Below are 18,502 nucleotides of genomic sequence, written 5' to 3'. Positions count from 1 at the left end.
TAAATGCTCTTACACACTTGATAACATTGCTACTTTATATCCGGTCACCAATTTATACATTGCATGGTCTTGCTGTGCGTGCAATACAATGTAAAGTTGTGTTGTTTGTTTTCGAAATGGTTTGCTAAAGAGGCTAATGTAGCTAATAAACAACGACTAGCCAATTTCATGACACAATCACAAAGACGAACAGGAATGCTGGGAGACCGGAGATGACGTGTAACTCGGAAGGCTGGCGTCCGAGGATTCAGGAACGCACTCAACAAAAAGAAATAAAGGCGGTAACAGTTAAATATGTGATATGTGAGCTGTGAAGGTGATTAGGAGTAGATATCTTAAACACTAACCTCATACTAGAGATATTGTCAACCGATAACCTTAACGAATGTTCTATGAACAATGTTGACTTATTAGTAGACTTAGATAAGTATATTGTGGTTCACGAGTCACGACGACCACGACCGTTACCGTTACCCGCCTGCTAGCTCACCTAAACGGTTTGTTGTATTTGGTTATACACTGTTCGAAATGTCATCCATCTTGTTAAGTAGGTTATGCACTGTTAAAAATGGCATGCATCTTGTTAATTAGGTTATATACTGTAACAAATGTAATCCATCTTGTTAACTAGGTTATACACTTTTAATAATGGCATCCATCTTGTTAGCTAGGTTATACACGGTTAAACATGTCATCCATCTTGTTAACTATGTGATACAGTTTAAAATATCTCCCAAGAAAATAAAATTAAGATGACCTTAACCTTTTTTGGGGGACCTATATTTAGACTAATACCACCTGCATTGATAACTCAGGAGTCTCAGAAATATAAATGGTTAACAAATATTTACAGACATTATTGTGATATCTAAACTGGACACGTTGAGATAGTTGGTTCATTTCATTACAGTTATACTCATCAAACTAGCAGAGTTATATATTTACAAGCTAGATATGTTCTCTTTATGCATCAAATTATCTTTTATTAGGAGAAGGAATCAGCAGGTGCTAGCAAGACAGGTGGAGGAACAGGGTGAGGACTTACCATGGTTTGGTAGTTTTAACAGTGTAGCGGACTACGTTTAGAGCTCTTATTCTATCATATATATAACGACAACAAGGTATTTAAATCAAAGTATGTCAGTTAATACCTTTAACTGCACTGCAAACAATTGCTAATGAGTCGTAGATAATGTAAAAACATTTAAAAAATCAATTATTGTCATGAAGATGCTTTTATTAAAAAATAAGTTGTAGATTATAATGCTGATTGTTTGGAACACATAGAGACAGTTGGAGGGAAATGTAGTTTAACTAAGCAAACTACATTATCAGTTTTATTAGTATTAGCAAACTACATTATCAGAGGACAATATATTTTCTCTTTTTATTAGGAGAAGAAAGTTATGCAGCCAGCAGTTACTAGCAGGACAGATGAAGCAACAGGTCCACAGGTAAGGTCCTACAATGGTTTAGTAGTTATAACAGTGTAGACTACGTTTTAGGCTTTCATACTGGGGTGTTTTTGATGATAGATTTCACTGAATGGCATTATACAGAGTAGCTTCATTTGTAATTTTTTAATTACATTTTCTAAGGATATTGGTAAAGGTCCACATGCTAGGAAGGATGAAGATGACAAGTGACAGTAGCAGTGACAGTGAGATTGTAAATGCAGTTCAGTATAATTTTGAAGATGTGATTATTGTTTGGGACAAGCAATGTCTTTCAGAATAGGCGATCATACCTTTGGCTCTTGACTGTACCAAAACAGTGATCAATATTTTATTTTCCTAATATAAAATATGTTTCTGGGCTAAGCCTTTGTGTCTTAAAATTGGTTCAAAAGTATCCTAGCAAATAATGTTTGTAAAGTTAAAAGCTGTTACAGGTAAGTTCAGGCTCAGAAAATATTGTCGTAATCGAGCTGTATACAGTTTTTAATAGTTTGTACCCATGTGTGCGGCATGTGTATTGGTAGAAAAATAATAATAAAAAGCCCCTACCAATATTAAAATCAAACCTATGCCCTTGAAAGCCATATTATATTTGATGTAAACTGTGTTTCTTTGTAAACTATTCAGATGGAGTTTATTAGGCACTTGTTGACGGAAGCGAATGTGTTCACGAGATCATAATTAACACGTAATTGAATAATCCATAATTTGACGTACATCAAATTATGACGTAGCTGAAGGATGAAGAGAATGCTTTTTAAAAAAGGTACAATGATACAATGAAACATTTAGGCGACTGGTAATGCATTAATTAGCACTATGAAATATATATATATTCATTTTTATACTGCAATTCTACTTACCTAACCCTAACCCTTCATTCATAAATAAAGCCTACAACTGCAAAATAGTAATTTTACCTATGGGTCATGCATCATTTTGGCCATATCGAAGAATATATTTTACTTGTTTTGAATGGGGAAAACCTGCAGCGTTATGCTATAGGTGTTTGGAGACCTAACCCTCACTCAGACGCGGGTATGAAATAAACCGCTGCTCAGATGGAGCTTCACCATCCACACACGCTGTGGCATTATACTGTATTAAGTATAACGCGAAAAGCACAACTTTCACACGGACACCGCAGTCCACCGCTGCCCAGACAGAGCTCCACACGTCCCCACAAACCAGTCCACCGCTGCCCAGACAGAGCTCCACACGTCCCCACAAACCAATCCACCGCTGCCCAGACAGAGCTCCACACGTCCCCACAAACCAGTCCACCGCTGCCTAGACAGAGCTCCACACGTCCCCACAAACCAGTCCACCGTTGCCCAAACAGAGCTCCACACGTCCCCACAAACCAGTCCACCACTGCCCAGACAGAGCTCCACACGTCCCCACAAACCAGTCCACCGCTGCAGGCAGAGCTCCACACGTCCCCACAAACCAGTCCACCGCTGCCCAGACAGAGCTCCACACGTCCCCACAAACCAGTCCACCGCTGCCTAGACAGAGCTCCACACGTCCCCACAAACCAGTCCACCGCTGCAGGCAGAGCTCCACACGTCCCCACAAACCAGTCCACCGCTGCCCAGACAGAGCTCCACACGTCCCCACAAACGCGCCGCCGCTGCCCCTCGGTCGTGACGTCAGACCACCTCGGAACAGGTACTCTGACGACACGAAAATAACGTCACCTGCGTTCGCAGCAGAGTAGATTCAGTGGACATTCACAGTCTTTTGGGGAGAATAGCAAAAACATAGGATTTTACCACTCTATAAATTGGGGGCTTATTTCAGTAACAGTGATAAAATGGCATTGATTGCGGTTGTTTATGGTTCAATTGGTCTTTAATATATATTGATCATTGTTATGAACAGCACACAAACCCCAACAATCAGCACACCGACCCCAAAAATATATAACATGGTACTATATGAATACAAAAAAAAAAAACTCTTTCCCATCTTACCAATAAAATGTATGCTATGTTTCATACAATTAAATCTACAAACAATTGACATCAACAATATATATTTTTTCATTAGGGCTGGGCAACGATTCAAGTTTTAAACGCGATTCATCGCATAGTATTTGTGAGTTAACTCGTGATTAATCACACTTTTAAAATTATATTTTAAATCCACTCCAATTGAAGTTAAATTAGATTATCAAATGGAATGACACATTATCATTCATACCAAATGTACTTAATAAGCAAAAACTAGACCAAGTGATCTTGAGAGTTTTATTGAATCACTCAGTGTGGGTTGAATACGAAACTTACGGACACCACAGATTTGGGAATTGTAAACAGGCAGTTGATTAGTACAATTGTAAACCAACAGTTAATACAAGTGTAGTTAAATTCAAATAGTAGCGCCACAGATTTGGGAATTGTAATCAGGCTGTCACTTACTGAAAGTGTAATTGAATGTAAAGTAAGTGGAACTAAAAAACACAATTATTTCTGATATGAATGTTGACATTCTGTGGGCAAAACCTTTCAAAATCAAAGTAAAAAACTAAATAAATAAAGAGAATGTGCGTTTATGCGTCAATTTGTATTAATCGCATTAAAATAAGATTGCGTAAACGCGTTATTAACACGTAAACTTGCCCAGCCCTAATTTTCCTTTCGGATTTATTCATGTAGGCCGGTCTGAGGCCAAAATCCTTCCTTACATCAGGGCCCTCACAAAACAATATTTAGAATGACACTTTTAAACACTAGAGTAATCAAAATATTAGCAGTTTACAATATTATAATCATTCAAAAAAAATAGGTAATAAAGCTGGAATCGAGACTAACTCCTCCGGGCCGAGGTCGTCCAGGAGCCTAGCCAACATCTCGGTATATCATAGCTAAACGCTGTCTTTGCCAAAATCCAAAAGGTGCCCGTGGGACTCTGAAGGACACTGAAGGTTGTGACCTTGCTTTACATTGATTGACCTACCTGGAAAGCATTGAGGTGAGATAGGTGGGGAGTTAATCCCAAACAGCTTTGTAACCAACATGGGTCAATTGTACTGCTGGGAAGTAGGACCATTGCTACGGATGACCTGTTCCAATATCTCCTCAATGCTCTCGTAGTTCACTTGGTTCAGTTTAAAAGGTCAGCCATTTTATTTTTGAGCTCTGTCAGACTGTTCCAGAGTTGAGAGAGACAGAAATTAAACAATACATATTGTGTACTTTTTAAAAGGACGCAATTAATACCAATCAATAGATAGATTGATTGAATGAGAGAGACTAACCTTGACTTGTTCATTTCACACTCAGCTGAAATGGTGGCTTTCTCCTCCTCCAACTGCTTCACCTAATGGGGAATCACATGGTGTTTAAAGTTCTAACTAGTCGCGTTGATGTAATTTGTATAAAACTCCCGGTTGCAGTCTCAAAGGTCTTCAAAAGCCTTCTCACAATCATTCTTTTCGCATTTTAGATGCATTGCAGCAAAATTATTGCCCTCACCTCAGGTTCAAGTATTTTAGTACCGATAGTCAGGTACACAGAGAAACTGAGGACTATGCTGGGCACTGAAAAGCTTTAAATAAAAGCTGCAGCCTACTAAATCAAATTAGCATACCTTTAAGAGCAGTTTCTCAATCTCGTTGCTGCTTTTCTCCAATCTACACGTCAAGTCTTCAAAATGCTTTGCATGTTCCTGGTTATGGCGGGAATGGGTCTCCAGTAATGCCTCTTTTTCTCTGCTCAGCTTCTCTGCCTTCTCTCTGGCTGTCTGACAGTCTGCACACTGCTTCTCCAACTCTAGTTGTGCATGGAGCTCCTTAACACTCTCTTTGAAGGAGTCTCTCTCGTTGAACACAGACTGCAGGAGCTCCATGAGCTGGTCTTGCTCTTTCTGGGCCTGGATGATGCTAATCATTCCCTCCTCCATCACTTTAGCTCCATCGTTAGCCGCTGTGCTGCTGTTCATCTCCTCCTCATCCTTCACTCGTGGTCCTTGCATCTGGGTGCTTTTGTCCCTCATCTCCTCTGTGGCGTAATTTCCTGTAGATCTTGCCTCCAAGGCTGCATGGCTGAAGGCCATCCCGTAAAAGGGAACCTTTGGGTCACTCTCTGTCCTCACCCCAACCGGGTGGAGGGTGGGCTCCATCGGTGCAGGAGTACTGCTGCCCTCCAATAGGTTGTCGTCAATGTTTAAGTCCTTGCAAGGGACAGGGGTTGGTGGGGTCGTAGAGCTGCTCAGGCTCATATCTGTGACTAACTTTCTCTTGAGACCATCCAGCTTCTGTCTTTTGGATTCGTTTTGTGGAGTCGTAGGCTGAAGCCTCTTCATTCTGGTGTTCAACAAGCAAAATTAAGATTTTCCAAGACAATAAAGGGAAAAACATGTGGGGGTTAAAGGCAATCATACCTTGAGGGGGTTTTTGACAGCGAGAATACATCTGTTATTACCGGCTGACTGCTGCTAGTGGACAAACCAGATGCTAGAGAACAAAATGATATGACATATATTACAAAGTAAAGAAGGTGAAGAAAACAGGAGGTAAAAATAAAGTATGTACCACCCAGATAATACAAAAATGCATTTTACCAGAAGCGCACTTTCCTGGTGTCTTAGGTGTGTTCGGCGTGGAGGTCTTGTTGTCATGATCAAAAGTTAGTTTTAGTATTATCGTAGAAAGACCATTTACACGTGATATAATTCAATATGTAATTCACTACATGAGTTAAATATTTATATCTGTAGTCTGTAAAAGTCAGGCAGAACTAGAAACGACTTCATGCACACCACGCACCATTTTTCTCCACGTCCTCTCCTCCTTCAGTCTTTTGAGGGCATTGGCTTTGAAAAGAAGCTCCCGTTGCCTTTTCTCTTCCTGAAACTAGTGGACACGTGATGAAAAAAGACTTGATGAATAAAGACCATTTCCCAACAAACTGTTTTCAATCTACCTATAGTTTTTTGTCTTTTATGTAATAAACATTCATCATTATTATGATAATGGTAAAAATATAATCAATATTTTAATTACCATTTATTGTTCGAACAATAGTACATACAGTATAATATGATTTATATCTGAAGACATTTGCTTCACCTTTTTGAATTCTTTCATCTCTTCTTGTTTCTTTTTTTCCTCCTTCTCCCTGTAAACATAAACAATACAATTTTCAGAAACGCCAAGGTCAGTAAATGTACAGTTTTCAGAGTGACTAAAATACCCCATACAGGTGACATAACCATAACCTCAACAAAGGATTAGTTTGTTTACCAGACTAAGTGAAGAAGTAATGCTAAAAATGGAGCCTACTGTATCTTATAGGTCTTGGGGTTTGCTGGCTGCTCAGAATCAGAGTCCTCTGGCTCTTCCATCGTCTCACAGCGCCTGAATGAGAGGAGTTATGAATGTATAACAATATGAATGTTATAACGATGATTGTGTCCCCTACAGAAAATTATTTCAATCTGGATTAATCATTCAATATTCTTATAATCCTCCTTTTTAAGGAACAATAAAGTTAAATTTTAACATTGAATGTTGATTCCCAAATTTAATGAAAAGTGCAACAGTTGACTTGCATTTATTGTGGTGGTGGATGCATATGGATTCATTTCAAGAAAGCCACGTAGATGTCCCATCTATGCTCATCTAGTATTTCAGTAGATGCTTTTATCCAGAGTCACTTAGAGTTAATTAGTTTAGATTGGCATTAAGGCATCTTGATGCCCAAAGACCTCTTGGTCAAATCAGCCTACATGCAGTGTGTCGACATCGGGGATCAAACCCACTTTCAGCTATCTGACCTGAACTGAGGGTCGGGGTTCATGTAGCAGAACCACTCTTCAGGAAGTTTATCGTTGTTAATTCCATCTGGCATCCTCCGCCACTTCAGACACTTATCACACTGGGCCCAGTTCTGATCCGGGCATTTTCTGTAGAACATTGGTACACAGAACCACTCAACAACGTATTCATAAGAGCGTCCACTGAGAGTAGACAACATAAGGATGCTTAGCTTGACAAAACCACAAGTATCACAGTATGAGGCAGCAGTGAATGAATGCAGTTCAAACAGTTCCAATGAGATACATCTAGCTGCAGCCATTAAAGATCATACAGGGAACTTGGACCATATGATGACGATACGCGATCTTATTGGGACTTACTCTTCCTCCTCAATGGGTACGTTGTTGCTGCGGTTGCTGTTCTTTCTCTTGAACCGAATTTCTTTACAGTATTCTTCTAACTTGGTTGCAACATTTCTGATAGTGTTCCTGTAAAAAAAACAAAGAAAATGTCAAACTTGTGTCTTGATAAGAGGGACAGTGTTAGTGGTTAGGGTGGTTGACCCGAGGTTCTGGGCTCAAACCCCAATATCAACAGTCTACATGTAGGCACTCTTGAGCCAGATTCTAACCTCTTCCAGCTCATACAGACCACTGATTTCACTGCTTGTTGCTTTGTGGAAAAATGGCTGCTAAATGCCGATGATAAATGTCACAAATGAATTCATGACTGTGAAATCATGATTGATGATCATCCTCATTCTACAGGCCTTACCTGTACTTATCGGTGTTGTCAAAGTCCTGTTTGTTGTGAGTCGGTTCCAGAAAATTACATTCAATCACACCAATGACTTCGATGCCTTGCTTGTTGCTAGCCTGTTAGGAGCACATACACCAATGTTTACCAACACAAACACCAAAGAATGAATAATAGGAATAAATATAGTTGCAAGCAACCACAGCGTTTGAGTATGGTGGCGGAATAGTGAATACATGAAGGTTTACATAATTTGATGTCATGCCTTGTCTCAAATAATGGTTGGTTGAGGTTAGACTTGAACCATCATCCCCATGGTAATGAGTCTGACGCAATACCACTACACTACATGTATATGTAGACTACCATGGGCAGATCAGATTATATTTTGAGAAATATATGTATTCCGTTACTGGAGGTGTGGTGAGCTTGGTCGGTAGAGTAATATGGCATTGGTATGCCTTAAAAATGGAAGTTAATGTTTATCGGAAGTTAAATATCGAAATAATCACCAACCATGTTTCTAAAGCATACGTTGCCAAAACCCATCGTCAAACGGATGTTTGCGGAATTACATGTGTACAGCTTTAAGGCCCAGGCAACTTTGGAGAGAGGGCGCGGTTTAGAAAGGCAACTTCAAAGAATGCGTCCATTCTTTTTCAGATATAGACTTGGGTATACTATGGAATCTACCCTTTGTAGCCATATTTGACAGCCGAGCCTATATGTTTTTGACGTAATGTTAGAGCTGTTTAAACATCTGAGATATTTTTATATTTCTCTTTAAATTGTATATCTCTGCCGTCTTTAGCCTTATTGGTATGAATTCCACATCATATAATACCACAGTCACCTGGTACATGTCTGCCGAGTTTGAAGCTTTTACCATATCCAACACCAAATGTGTTGGAGTGTGATGTTTAGTCAAGTTGTAGCCATTGCATTAAATCTTAATGATCTGACCATATGGGTCAGACTCTGAAAGTTGTTCATCATAATGATTGGTGCATGTATAACAAGTTGCATGCATATTGCACTTTCCTAGTGGAAATGGCAGCCTGTTGAGTATGTTGCACTTCAAAGGCTTGTTTTAGCGCCACCTATTGTTCATTCTAGCCTATCCTTGGTGTCCTTAAATCATAACTTTGGACCATGTCATTTTTGAGATATGGCCGATTTTGTCAGGAAAAATAAATAAATAAAAATAATAAAGATTACAATAGGGTTCCTACGGTTTTGTAGGACCCATAATTGAAAGGCACATATTAGACAAGTCATGTCGCCACATGTGAATTTTCAGAAGCAAATGCGTCTGGTTGCATGCTAACTCCTGCTGACAATATTCCATGAGCATGCTGACATGCTAATGCCACCGTTTGCCAAGTTTCAAGTCCCTGGGCCGCTTTGAAGCGGACTTGTGATTGATAGAACAATGGGGCTGATCCTTCTTGTTTGACTGCAAGTTATGGCGCCCCCTGTCGCTCTTTATTTTTTTCCTTTACTTTTTGAAGACCTGCTGACAAGTGGTTTCTAAACATGTACCAACTTAGACTGCTCTGGGTCGTTCAACTTCGGAATGGTTGAAGTTAAAGTTTTTACTAAAAAAATAAAAGTCAGCGTTGTTTGGTGTATAAAAGTAGCACTGCACTGATATGTGCCCGACATTTAGGTAGGGGTCTGGTATTTATAAGGAGTGGGACAAAATATCAATAAGTATATCGTGGCCCTTCTTCGTGCGAATAATTTATTATTCATTTTTATGCTTTATTCCTAAAGAGTTAGACAGGAAATATCGCCCCATAAATCGATATTTTTCTGAATAAAATAAGGCGCTCTAAACAGATTCCCTGCTCCTCGAGGTGGCGCTCCACACATAAATGAAGGAATCTTGAACGGAAGTTAACTAACCAAAGACGAGTAACTGAAAAAATAATTTTGGATCATCAGTAAAAAGACAGAAATCCAACACTTAACCCTTTCACAGTCATTTTGTATTCATCGTTAGACAAATATCGTGAAGTATCGTTTTGTCTAACAATATATTAACTATTGCAGAATCTCTGTATCGCAATATTATCGGTTTCACGGGCCATGTATCGCGTATAGTATCGTGAGGTACCCTGTGATTCCCAACCCTAGTATTTATACCTCAAAACCTTTTGGAGTACATAATTCGGAAAAATAGGGAGGAATGAAAATAAAAATAGAAAGACACATGATAACAAAAGTGTGGCTTGCTTTGCAACCACACTAATTATTGCAAACAAACACACACTCACGTTTAGCTGACAGCCGACACGATGATAGGCCTTGATGAGTCGGTTCTTGTGGTACATCATGAGGCCATAATGGTCCTTGCTCTTCGTGTTGTACCCAAAGGTGATGGGGATTTTTTGTTTCTAGAACGGGACTTAAGGAACAATGTGAACCAGAAGAACTGATGTAGATTCTCCATAGAATGCATATATGCATAAATAAACCAAACAAACACACACACACACACGCACACACACACACACACACACACACACACACACACACACACACACACACACACACACACACACACACACACACACACACACACACACACACACAAACACCCCAATCTGGGGGCTCTGATTTCCCTCACTCCATAACACATAACCAACAACCAATAAACACTAGCTCCCAGCCTTCCCTTAACAAAGACAACCATGCTATAAACTGGAGTTGATTCCCAGATGCTAGCAGTCCACCATTACCGGGATAAAGGCAGAGAATGAATTATTTCTTCTGCTGCAAGAACCATGAACGTTTGCGGATGTAAAGGATACGACAAAAGAAGGCTTGTAGATTTCTCTTGCGATGTGGGCCAGGCTCTTAGTGATGAGCTGAGTCCTCACCTTCTGTCCTTGAATGTTGATCTGCATACGAGGCTTCATGTAGAGGACGCTGCAGTATGCCTATGGTTTAGTATGGATACAAAACTTAATTCAAACTTACATAGATACAAGTATGCATATCCCTAACACAACAGCAACTAAACATATCCCCTCTAGTCATTTTTTAGTCATAAGAACATGTCTTATCGGTAAATGATTAAGTACATAGCATTTTACAATTGCAAACATCTAGTTTTCTCTTCCCCATGTCTGAATAGTTAAAAATTTTGAGCAACATTGAGCACAACTTACACCAAAGTGTTTAACTGTGTTTTACTATCTTCATTGATTAATATTGCATCATGAAGGTCTGATCCCTTACTCTTCCCCCAGAGCTACAGGGTGTTTATGTGTACCATGTGGCCAGCTGAGGTCGCTAATACTTACACGCAACGAGTATTCACTCTCAGGGACTGAATACTCTTGTCGCCCTTGTCTTTGGTTTGGTTCAGTCGTTGATTTAAGGACATCAGAGGGAATGCAGATATCATAGCGGTCAGTGGTAAAATCAAACTCCATTTTCCCTGCAGAGGTCCTATAATGAAAATATGAAATTAATAAAGATTGCAGAAAGAAATAGATGATCCAAGGTTAAATGTATTTGCAATAGTCTTTACTAATCTAAATATGTATCAATATTCAACAAAAATCCATGTTGTTGAAAGCAACGACCGCGGGGTCCTACATGGAATGGAGAGCGTGGAGAGCATTGCCTGATGCAAACATCATAGTCCACTTCACCGTGTCTCACAATATGTTTGATCGAGTTTGGAGTCAAACAGTTGACCTCCTGCGCAACATTGCTTAGCATTGCCGCTCCACTCTCTCCCACATGGAGGTAACCACAAGCAGGGGCAGAACAGACCATATTCTGAGAAGGAGGAGTCTTCCATACTTTGCACAAAAGTTGAGCTTAAGTACAAAATGTCATTGATATGCCATAAGAGCAGGTTTAACGGAAGTCAACTGGAGTGTGGTGTTGACGGCTGGTTTAAGCAGCTTCACCAGGCCCGAGTCGGACTGATTATACTCTGGGGCTGGGTGAGGCTGCACATCGCTAGCCATCAAACACACTGGAGAGATTTCCTAAATGGCTGCATGTTTCCCTGCTCTGAATCATTAATACTATTAGCTGGTAAAAATAAACTATACTACCAACAATATACCTGTTCTCACCATCTACAACCCGTGTCCGGGAGGGGGCCAGTAAAGGCCACCTAGGTGGCGTGTGGCGACGGACATTGAATCCTATATCATCAAAAATTAGACAATGCCTCTAAGACAAATGGTGGCAAAGTTTATTTCAAGACATTTCTGAAAAAACGTTTGGTAGCGGTTGGATTTGAACCAGGGTCCTCCTGCACATCTACCAGTGCTCAACCATTTTGTGGACGTTTGGCAGAGTTGTGGTCACTGCATTAATTCAAAATGGTCTGACCACATGGGTTGCTGCGAGAAAGTTGTTCAAACCCATATGATTAATAGTTATAATAGTAGTTATAAATTCAGCCTATCTTACCTAACAGAATGTGCATGTATATGAGATATTTTCATACAAAATCAATGAGATGTTTGTGTGGATAAAGAGGCCATATTCTATCATTTTAATGTATGCAGGCTGTATATTTTGCTCCGCTCTCATTATAGGACTCAAGAACTTTTTTTGGCCTCAAACATTCTAAAACATTATTTTGTCGCCTTCCCATCCATAGGCTGTTTAATGTCCTGACACAGCCGTGTTCTGTGGGCGTAGAGCCTTCAGAGAAGCCTGATAACCATGGGGATGAACCCAGACCTGCGGAGGTTCCAGATGATGATCCGGGTCCCGGTGCTGGAGCAGGATGACTCGATAGCTCGGAGCTCAGTGAGCAGCTCTTCCTCAGTGTTGAAGGGTGAGTGGTCCAGTATGTCCCTCAGACTGGCCAGGTGCTCCTCCATCACACTGAGTAGTCACTCGGGTCAAGGAAGTTCTTACTAGGCTTTGCTGATAGATCTATCTACCTATCCATCTACCCATCTGTACATCTATCTATATAAATAAAGTCAGTGCAGGGTAAGGTTTAGCTACTTCCCTAGCTCTATCTATATTGGTGCACAACGTTATTATATATGCAGAAAAAAAGATTTTGTCTTGTCTTTTTTTGATTTTGTGATATTATTACCAGGTTTCAGTATGTTTAGCCATTACGAGCAGTTAAAACAATTGGCCTTTCCTGTCTTTTAGTGGGAGTGACTACCTAGATGTATGTGTCAACCCATTCGACATGTTCAAAAGGATATACTGTTTTGCTTCCGGTTTCTTAATGCTTATGATGGGCACAGTGATCTGCTTGGCTCCAATCTTCTTCAGGTAAGTCTGTGACAGCATGCCAACACACAGGTCATTCTTTGATTTGGATAAAACGATGGCATCCTGGCCCAGACGCATGGAGCCAGACTTGAAACCGTTCCCATACATGCCAATGGGATGTTTGCCGTTCACAGCTTTTTTGTCGCTGTATCCAAAGCTATAAGGGAAAATATGTTCATGCATTAATCACTAAACTCATGACACGGTAATCAATAAACTGAAATCCCTGATATTGTGATATTCTAAACAATCATTGTGGGAGTGTGTGGATGATGTCTTTAAGCACCCTAATCAGGGGGAAAGGCTGCAAACCAGCTGTTATATTGAGCAATCAGTGTGCACAGGATAACCAGTCATCTCCACACATACACTATCTGGAGCCCACAGAAGTCACCTAGATGGAGTGTGGCAGCCATCTAGGTGGCATGTAGTTTTTGAACACTGGACATTATGGTTCGTTCCAGACAACCCGTAACTCGTGTTTTCACAACCTTCTACCCATGAAATCGCCCTGGAATGGCAGTCAAACCCGTAACTCACTACCCGTGAACTTGTACCAGATCGATGTACTCCCAGTTACATCTTTTGACGTCACACACACACGTAAACAACAATGGCGGATCAGATAACTTTGTTTTCAAGTTAATTGATTGGTCAGTAGGCGGTGCTTTTACGCAACTGCTCCAGGCCAGGTTAGGTTGGCAGCATAAGTCACCATGGTGATACAGTGACGCTTAAACAGAGCCACTTCCGTTTCACAGCATACCCTGGCTTTGAACGCAACATACCTCGCTAACCCGCTAATCGTGGTTCGTAGTATAGCCCACAGACCCGCAGACCTGCAGAAGGGTTTGTTGTCTTGACTTGCCTGGAACGCTACCACGTCATGAGTCGTGACTTTAGGTCGTAACTTACGGGCTAAAAAGTGTCCCTGGAACGCAGCATTAGGCTCCAGACGGTTTATTGTTAAAGTTGTGTTAATGAACATGGCAAGGGTACTCCGCTGCCATGCAGAAGATCTCCCAAGTGTGTGTGGAGATAGTTTAAGCTGTGCACACTTATTACTCAATGTGAAACAGGTGTGCAGCCTCACCCAGCCCCCCCACTCCCACAATCATCAATATTGTAAATAGTGGACTATCACCTGAGCATCATATGCATCATGTCAGAGCTGAGTCCGTTTCCGTTGTCCATGAAGGTGAGACACTCCAGGTCTTTGATCTGGGTCTTATCAATCCATATCTGTTTGGCATTGACATCAGGGTCATATGCGTTGTCTTCAGAAGGAATTAAGGAAAATATCACAAAAAACACAAACAAATATTAACACAGGTTAATATTTTTTTTATTCTGCATTTGTGAAGGTCTCTGTTAATTTTTTGGGTGTTCTGTTAGATGTCAAGTGAGTTTCCGGTTCCTAGGTGACTTAAAGCAGACTTCTACAAACCAAACTCCCAATTAATGTATGTAAGATCTGATAGGAGGACTCACCTATGAGTTCAGCAATAGCACTGAAGGGCCAGGTGTGGCTGGTAGAGTTGGTGTGGAGAAACTTTGGACAAAGCTGAAATAGGAAAGCCAACAACTGATTCCAAATTTTTTTTTGCATAGTTTGCATCAATTTTGAATTCAATTTGCATGCGTCGACTCATCTCAACGGTAGTTAGCAAGTTAACATTATGTTCCTTTTGGCCGTTTCATTAGAAGGAAATTACCGAACATGAATACAACTTTAATACATTCACTCAGGCTTGAACATGTTTTCTGCTTGAGTCAGATATATTTTCAACAGCAATAGAGCGCAACAGTGTGGTTCTGGAAGTAATCCCATTAATTTTCTCCATAGAGGTTTTGATAAAGCCATAATGTCAGAACCATCCAAAGTATTTACCACCCTGTTATATTGTGGATTTTTTGCCAGATTCACGTCTTTCTTAGCACTCCGCAAGTAGTCCGGTAATTTATCAACCCCAGCGTGTCCGGTTGCTAAGCAACATCAACGTCTTTGGCGGACTATTTCTCTACTGAACAACACTACGAATGGTAATTGTAAAAAGACACACCGTGTGAAGATATTTTTTAGCATTAGTTTTATCGATTAATGCTTGATTTACGTCATCAACGAAATTCTTAATGATCAATTAGTCGATAGTCGATTAATCATGCCCATCCCTAATCTCAACTGTAATGTCAATTCACTTACAATATCCTGTATCTTGTACATGGGTTTGTTTGTAGAATGATTGAAATGTCAATCTCAAGTGCAATGCCAATTGCAACCTCACTCGCACATACAAAGTCAATTATTCATCTTGGCAATATTTGTAATAAGTATATGGCTGTTTGTGATGTTTTGCTAAGTATATGACTGTTTGTGGGGGTTTACCCTAACTACTTGTCTTGCTGGTTATATTGATATTGATTTGATCTTGAAAAAAAAGAATAAACAGTGCTGGTTTTGGCAAAGACAGGTGTTATCAGAAACCTTATTCTCTTTTGGGTTCTATCGTGACTATTACTTTGTGTAGTGCTACAATGTGTGTTCTCTGCTTTCTATCTGCATTTTGGAGTAAAGAAGTGTATGCAGGGTTAAAAGGGGGAGTGTTTTTTTTTCTCATCTTCAACCTTTACTTCCGCGTATATTAGCTTTACCTGCCTATCCACCATTCAGTCGGTACATTTTTTGGATGAGGATGAGGTTGGCCCCATACGTATCTTCGCCTTGGGCCCCCAATTTGCTAAATCCGTGACTTGGTATATTTCATCCCTTTTTCCAAGCCACAACGGGACAAGAAAAAATAATGTGGATCCGACTGTGCGGCCGGCCAGAATACCAACTGAATTTAAGCTTGTTACCTTCTGTGTGTATTGTAAAGTTTTGAATATACCCCTCCATAGCGTAATTTAGTCCCTTTCGATTGATCCTGGAAGAAATTAAATCCTTTTTCGCTCAAAAACCTGCTTTGATATGCTGTCAGCTGACATGTTTCCTTATGTTTTGTAATGAGTCTGGTTTGTGTGTCAGTGTTCGAAATGGTAAAGACGTGGGGCATGACTTAACGACAGGCCCTGTTGACACTCCGTCTACCAATATAATCAAATCAACGTTATTGAAAATGGTAGCATTAGAGAGCTGAATTTTGCACTCTGATGCTGAACTGAATCTAATTAAAACGTGTTGTTTATCGACCACACAATACATCGGTTGCTCTGGAGAAATGCAATGTTGCCCGCTACGTCCGTAACGTCCCGCTTTCTTTTAATTTCTGCGGTGATCATTGATAGATTTTACTCCTTTGATGTCTTTAAGATTAGTATTGGCATAATTCTACCAATCGGTACAGATTATTTGTCAATCTTACCGTACTCAACGGGACCCCGCGTACCATCTGTGCAGCTGCCATGGTCCCGGGAAACCGAAACTTAACTCTTGATTGCGGAACAAGTTAAAACCCGCCCAATGAAAAACATAACCCTACAAGAAACCAGTGTCAAACGGAGGACCATGAGGCTACATACGCAATATAAAATCATAAGCATAAACTTAATATCTGTTTCAAATTACACAATTTAATCGGTCAGTTAAATCGCAACCCTCAGAGTGCAGTCACACGCACACACACACACACACACACACACACACACACACACACACACACACACACAAATGTATTCAAACTCGATCACATATTTGTTTAACTCTTCACTTTATTTGTTTCCAACCATTAATTTATCTTTTAAATCCTGTGCATGTTAACATTGTTTACTTAATTTAGACTGTTAAAATCCCTTCACTTGATTTGAGCCATTTAACATTTCTTTACGTGTTAAACTATGTGGCTTTACGAAAACATTTTCATCCTCACTTTGCACTACAGCACTCACTGCATTTTCTAGAGTTACACTTTTTAAACCAAATGTAAAATAACAGTCCACTGGGTAGGCTGGTAGACAGATGTATTCAGATAAGACTCCCACTTGTGTTGTCACTATGACTGCCAATAAGCTTAATATATTGAGTAATATTCATGTTAACTCTCACTTACTTCCATGAACGAAGTGCAGCTAATTTTTCAAAAAGGGCACAGTATTATTACATTCGAATTTAGCGAAAAGTAAATAAACCACGGCTTTAACATGAATATTACTCAATATATTTGTTGAGTTGTGGTGCAGTAACTGTTGCAGCTAACGTTGCACTCGGAAGAAGAGAACTGAGAGATGAACTTCACTTTTAACCGTTCTTGGCATATTTATTCCAATACTACAGACACATCATTCTCACGGTCAGAGTTACATGGACAGAGACTGAACATGACGCAGAGCGCCGTTTTATAGTCTGCACCATGGGCCACCTTGTGGCACAAACATGTACCTACAATATTAAAGTACAGCATAGCATTTCACTGCATTATATGACATACAACTGAGGACATACATTAATAAACATATCTTAACACCCCCACTTGTACTTATGTTGCTATACTTTAAGCAAAATAAACAAAAACAGAATGAACATGAACCTCATAGTTCACGTTTATAAACATATCACTCCCCAAATAGAGCTCCTGCAAACCTCTTCAGTTTCAACTTGTCTACAGGTTTGGTCATTACATCAGCAACCATGTTATTGGTAGAACAATACATCAAAGTTACCCTTCCCTCAATAACAGTAGACCTGATAAAATGGTACTTTATGTCAAAGTGTTTACACCTCTGTCTGTTTACAGGGTTTTTGGCAAGAGCGATTGTTCCATGATTATCCTCATGCACTACAGTTGGTGTGTACTTGTAGTTATCTATACCCCCCAATAACTGCTCCAAGTATAGAAACTCCTGTATGGTTGAAGCCAATGCCATGTATTCCACCTCGCAGGTGGAAAGCGCGACGGTAGGTTGTTTTCTAGTCTTCCATGAGACTAGAGAGCTGTTCTGACTAAGGCTTACACAGTATCCAGTAGTGCTGCGTCTATCGCTGGTATCAGTCACCCAGTCAGCATCACTGTAGGCTTGAATACCTAGCTTCTCACTGTCGTTTCTCCTAAAGCATAACCCTTCCTCGGCAGTGCCTTTGAGATACCTTAAAACGTGCTTCACAGTGACCCACTGCTCCTCTGTAGGTTCTGCAAAGTATTGCGATAACCTGCTCAGTACAAAGCTTAAATCTGGTCTGGTACAGGTAGTTAGGTATATAAGACTATCTACAGCCTCCCTGTACATTCTGACATCTTCCATTTTTACTGCATCCTCA

The 18,502-nt window shown here is 40.2% G+C and overlaps 1 protein-coding gene across 2 annotated transcripts; it reads right to left on the bottom strand.

The window, feature by feature from the left end:
* Positions 1 to 1,937: 1,937 nt before the first annotated feature.
* LOC307072947 (MORC family CW-type zinc finger protein 3-like) lies at positions 1,938 to 16,698 on the bottom strand. 2 transcript variants are annotated; one of them, XM_079732534.1, is made up of 19 exons: positions 16,614 to 16,698; positions 14,743 to 14,815; positions 14,396 to 14,528; positions 13,184 to 13,408; positions 12,697 to 12,843; positions 11,289 to 11,436; positions 10,794 to 10,922; positions 10,257 to 10,376; positions 7,996 to 8,096; positions 7,602 to 7,709; positions 7,239 to 7,367; positions 6,745 to 6,819; positions 6,532 to 6,580; positions 6,229 to 6,315; positions 6,024 to 6,069; positions 5,844 to 5,916; positions 5,052 to 5,766; positions 4,720 to 4,781; positions 1,938 to 4,608 (listed from the first exon to the last, which is right to left on the bottom strand). In XM_079732534.1, the coding sequence occupies exons 1-19, from the start codon at positions 16,653 to 16,655 to the stop codon at positions 4,566 to 4,568; spliced, it is 2,505 nt and encodes an 834-aa protein (XP_079588660.1). In that variant the 5' UTR covers positions 16,656 to 16,698; the 3' UTR covers positions 1,938 to 4,565. The 2 variants fall into 2 exon arrangements, with proteins under 2 accessions (XP_079588660.1, XP_079588659.1); XM_079732533.1 differs by having other exon boundaries at positions 1,943 to 4,608; positions 12,697 to 12,847; positions 13,182 to 13,408; positions 16,614 to 16,696.
* Between the last annotated feature and the right edge of the window lie 1,804 nt (positions 16,699 to 18,502).

Source organism: Pollachius pollachius (genome assembly GCF_949987615.1).
Source record: "Pollachius pollachius genome assembly, chromosome: 3".
In the NCBI taxonomy this organism is placed as follows: domain Eukaryota; kingdom Metazoa; phylum Chordata; class Actinopteri; order Gadiformes; family Gadidae; genus Pollachius; species Pollachius pollachius.
This window is presented reverse-complemented; position numbering and strand designations above follow the sequence as displayed.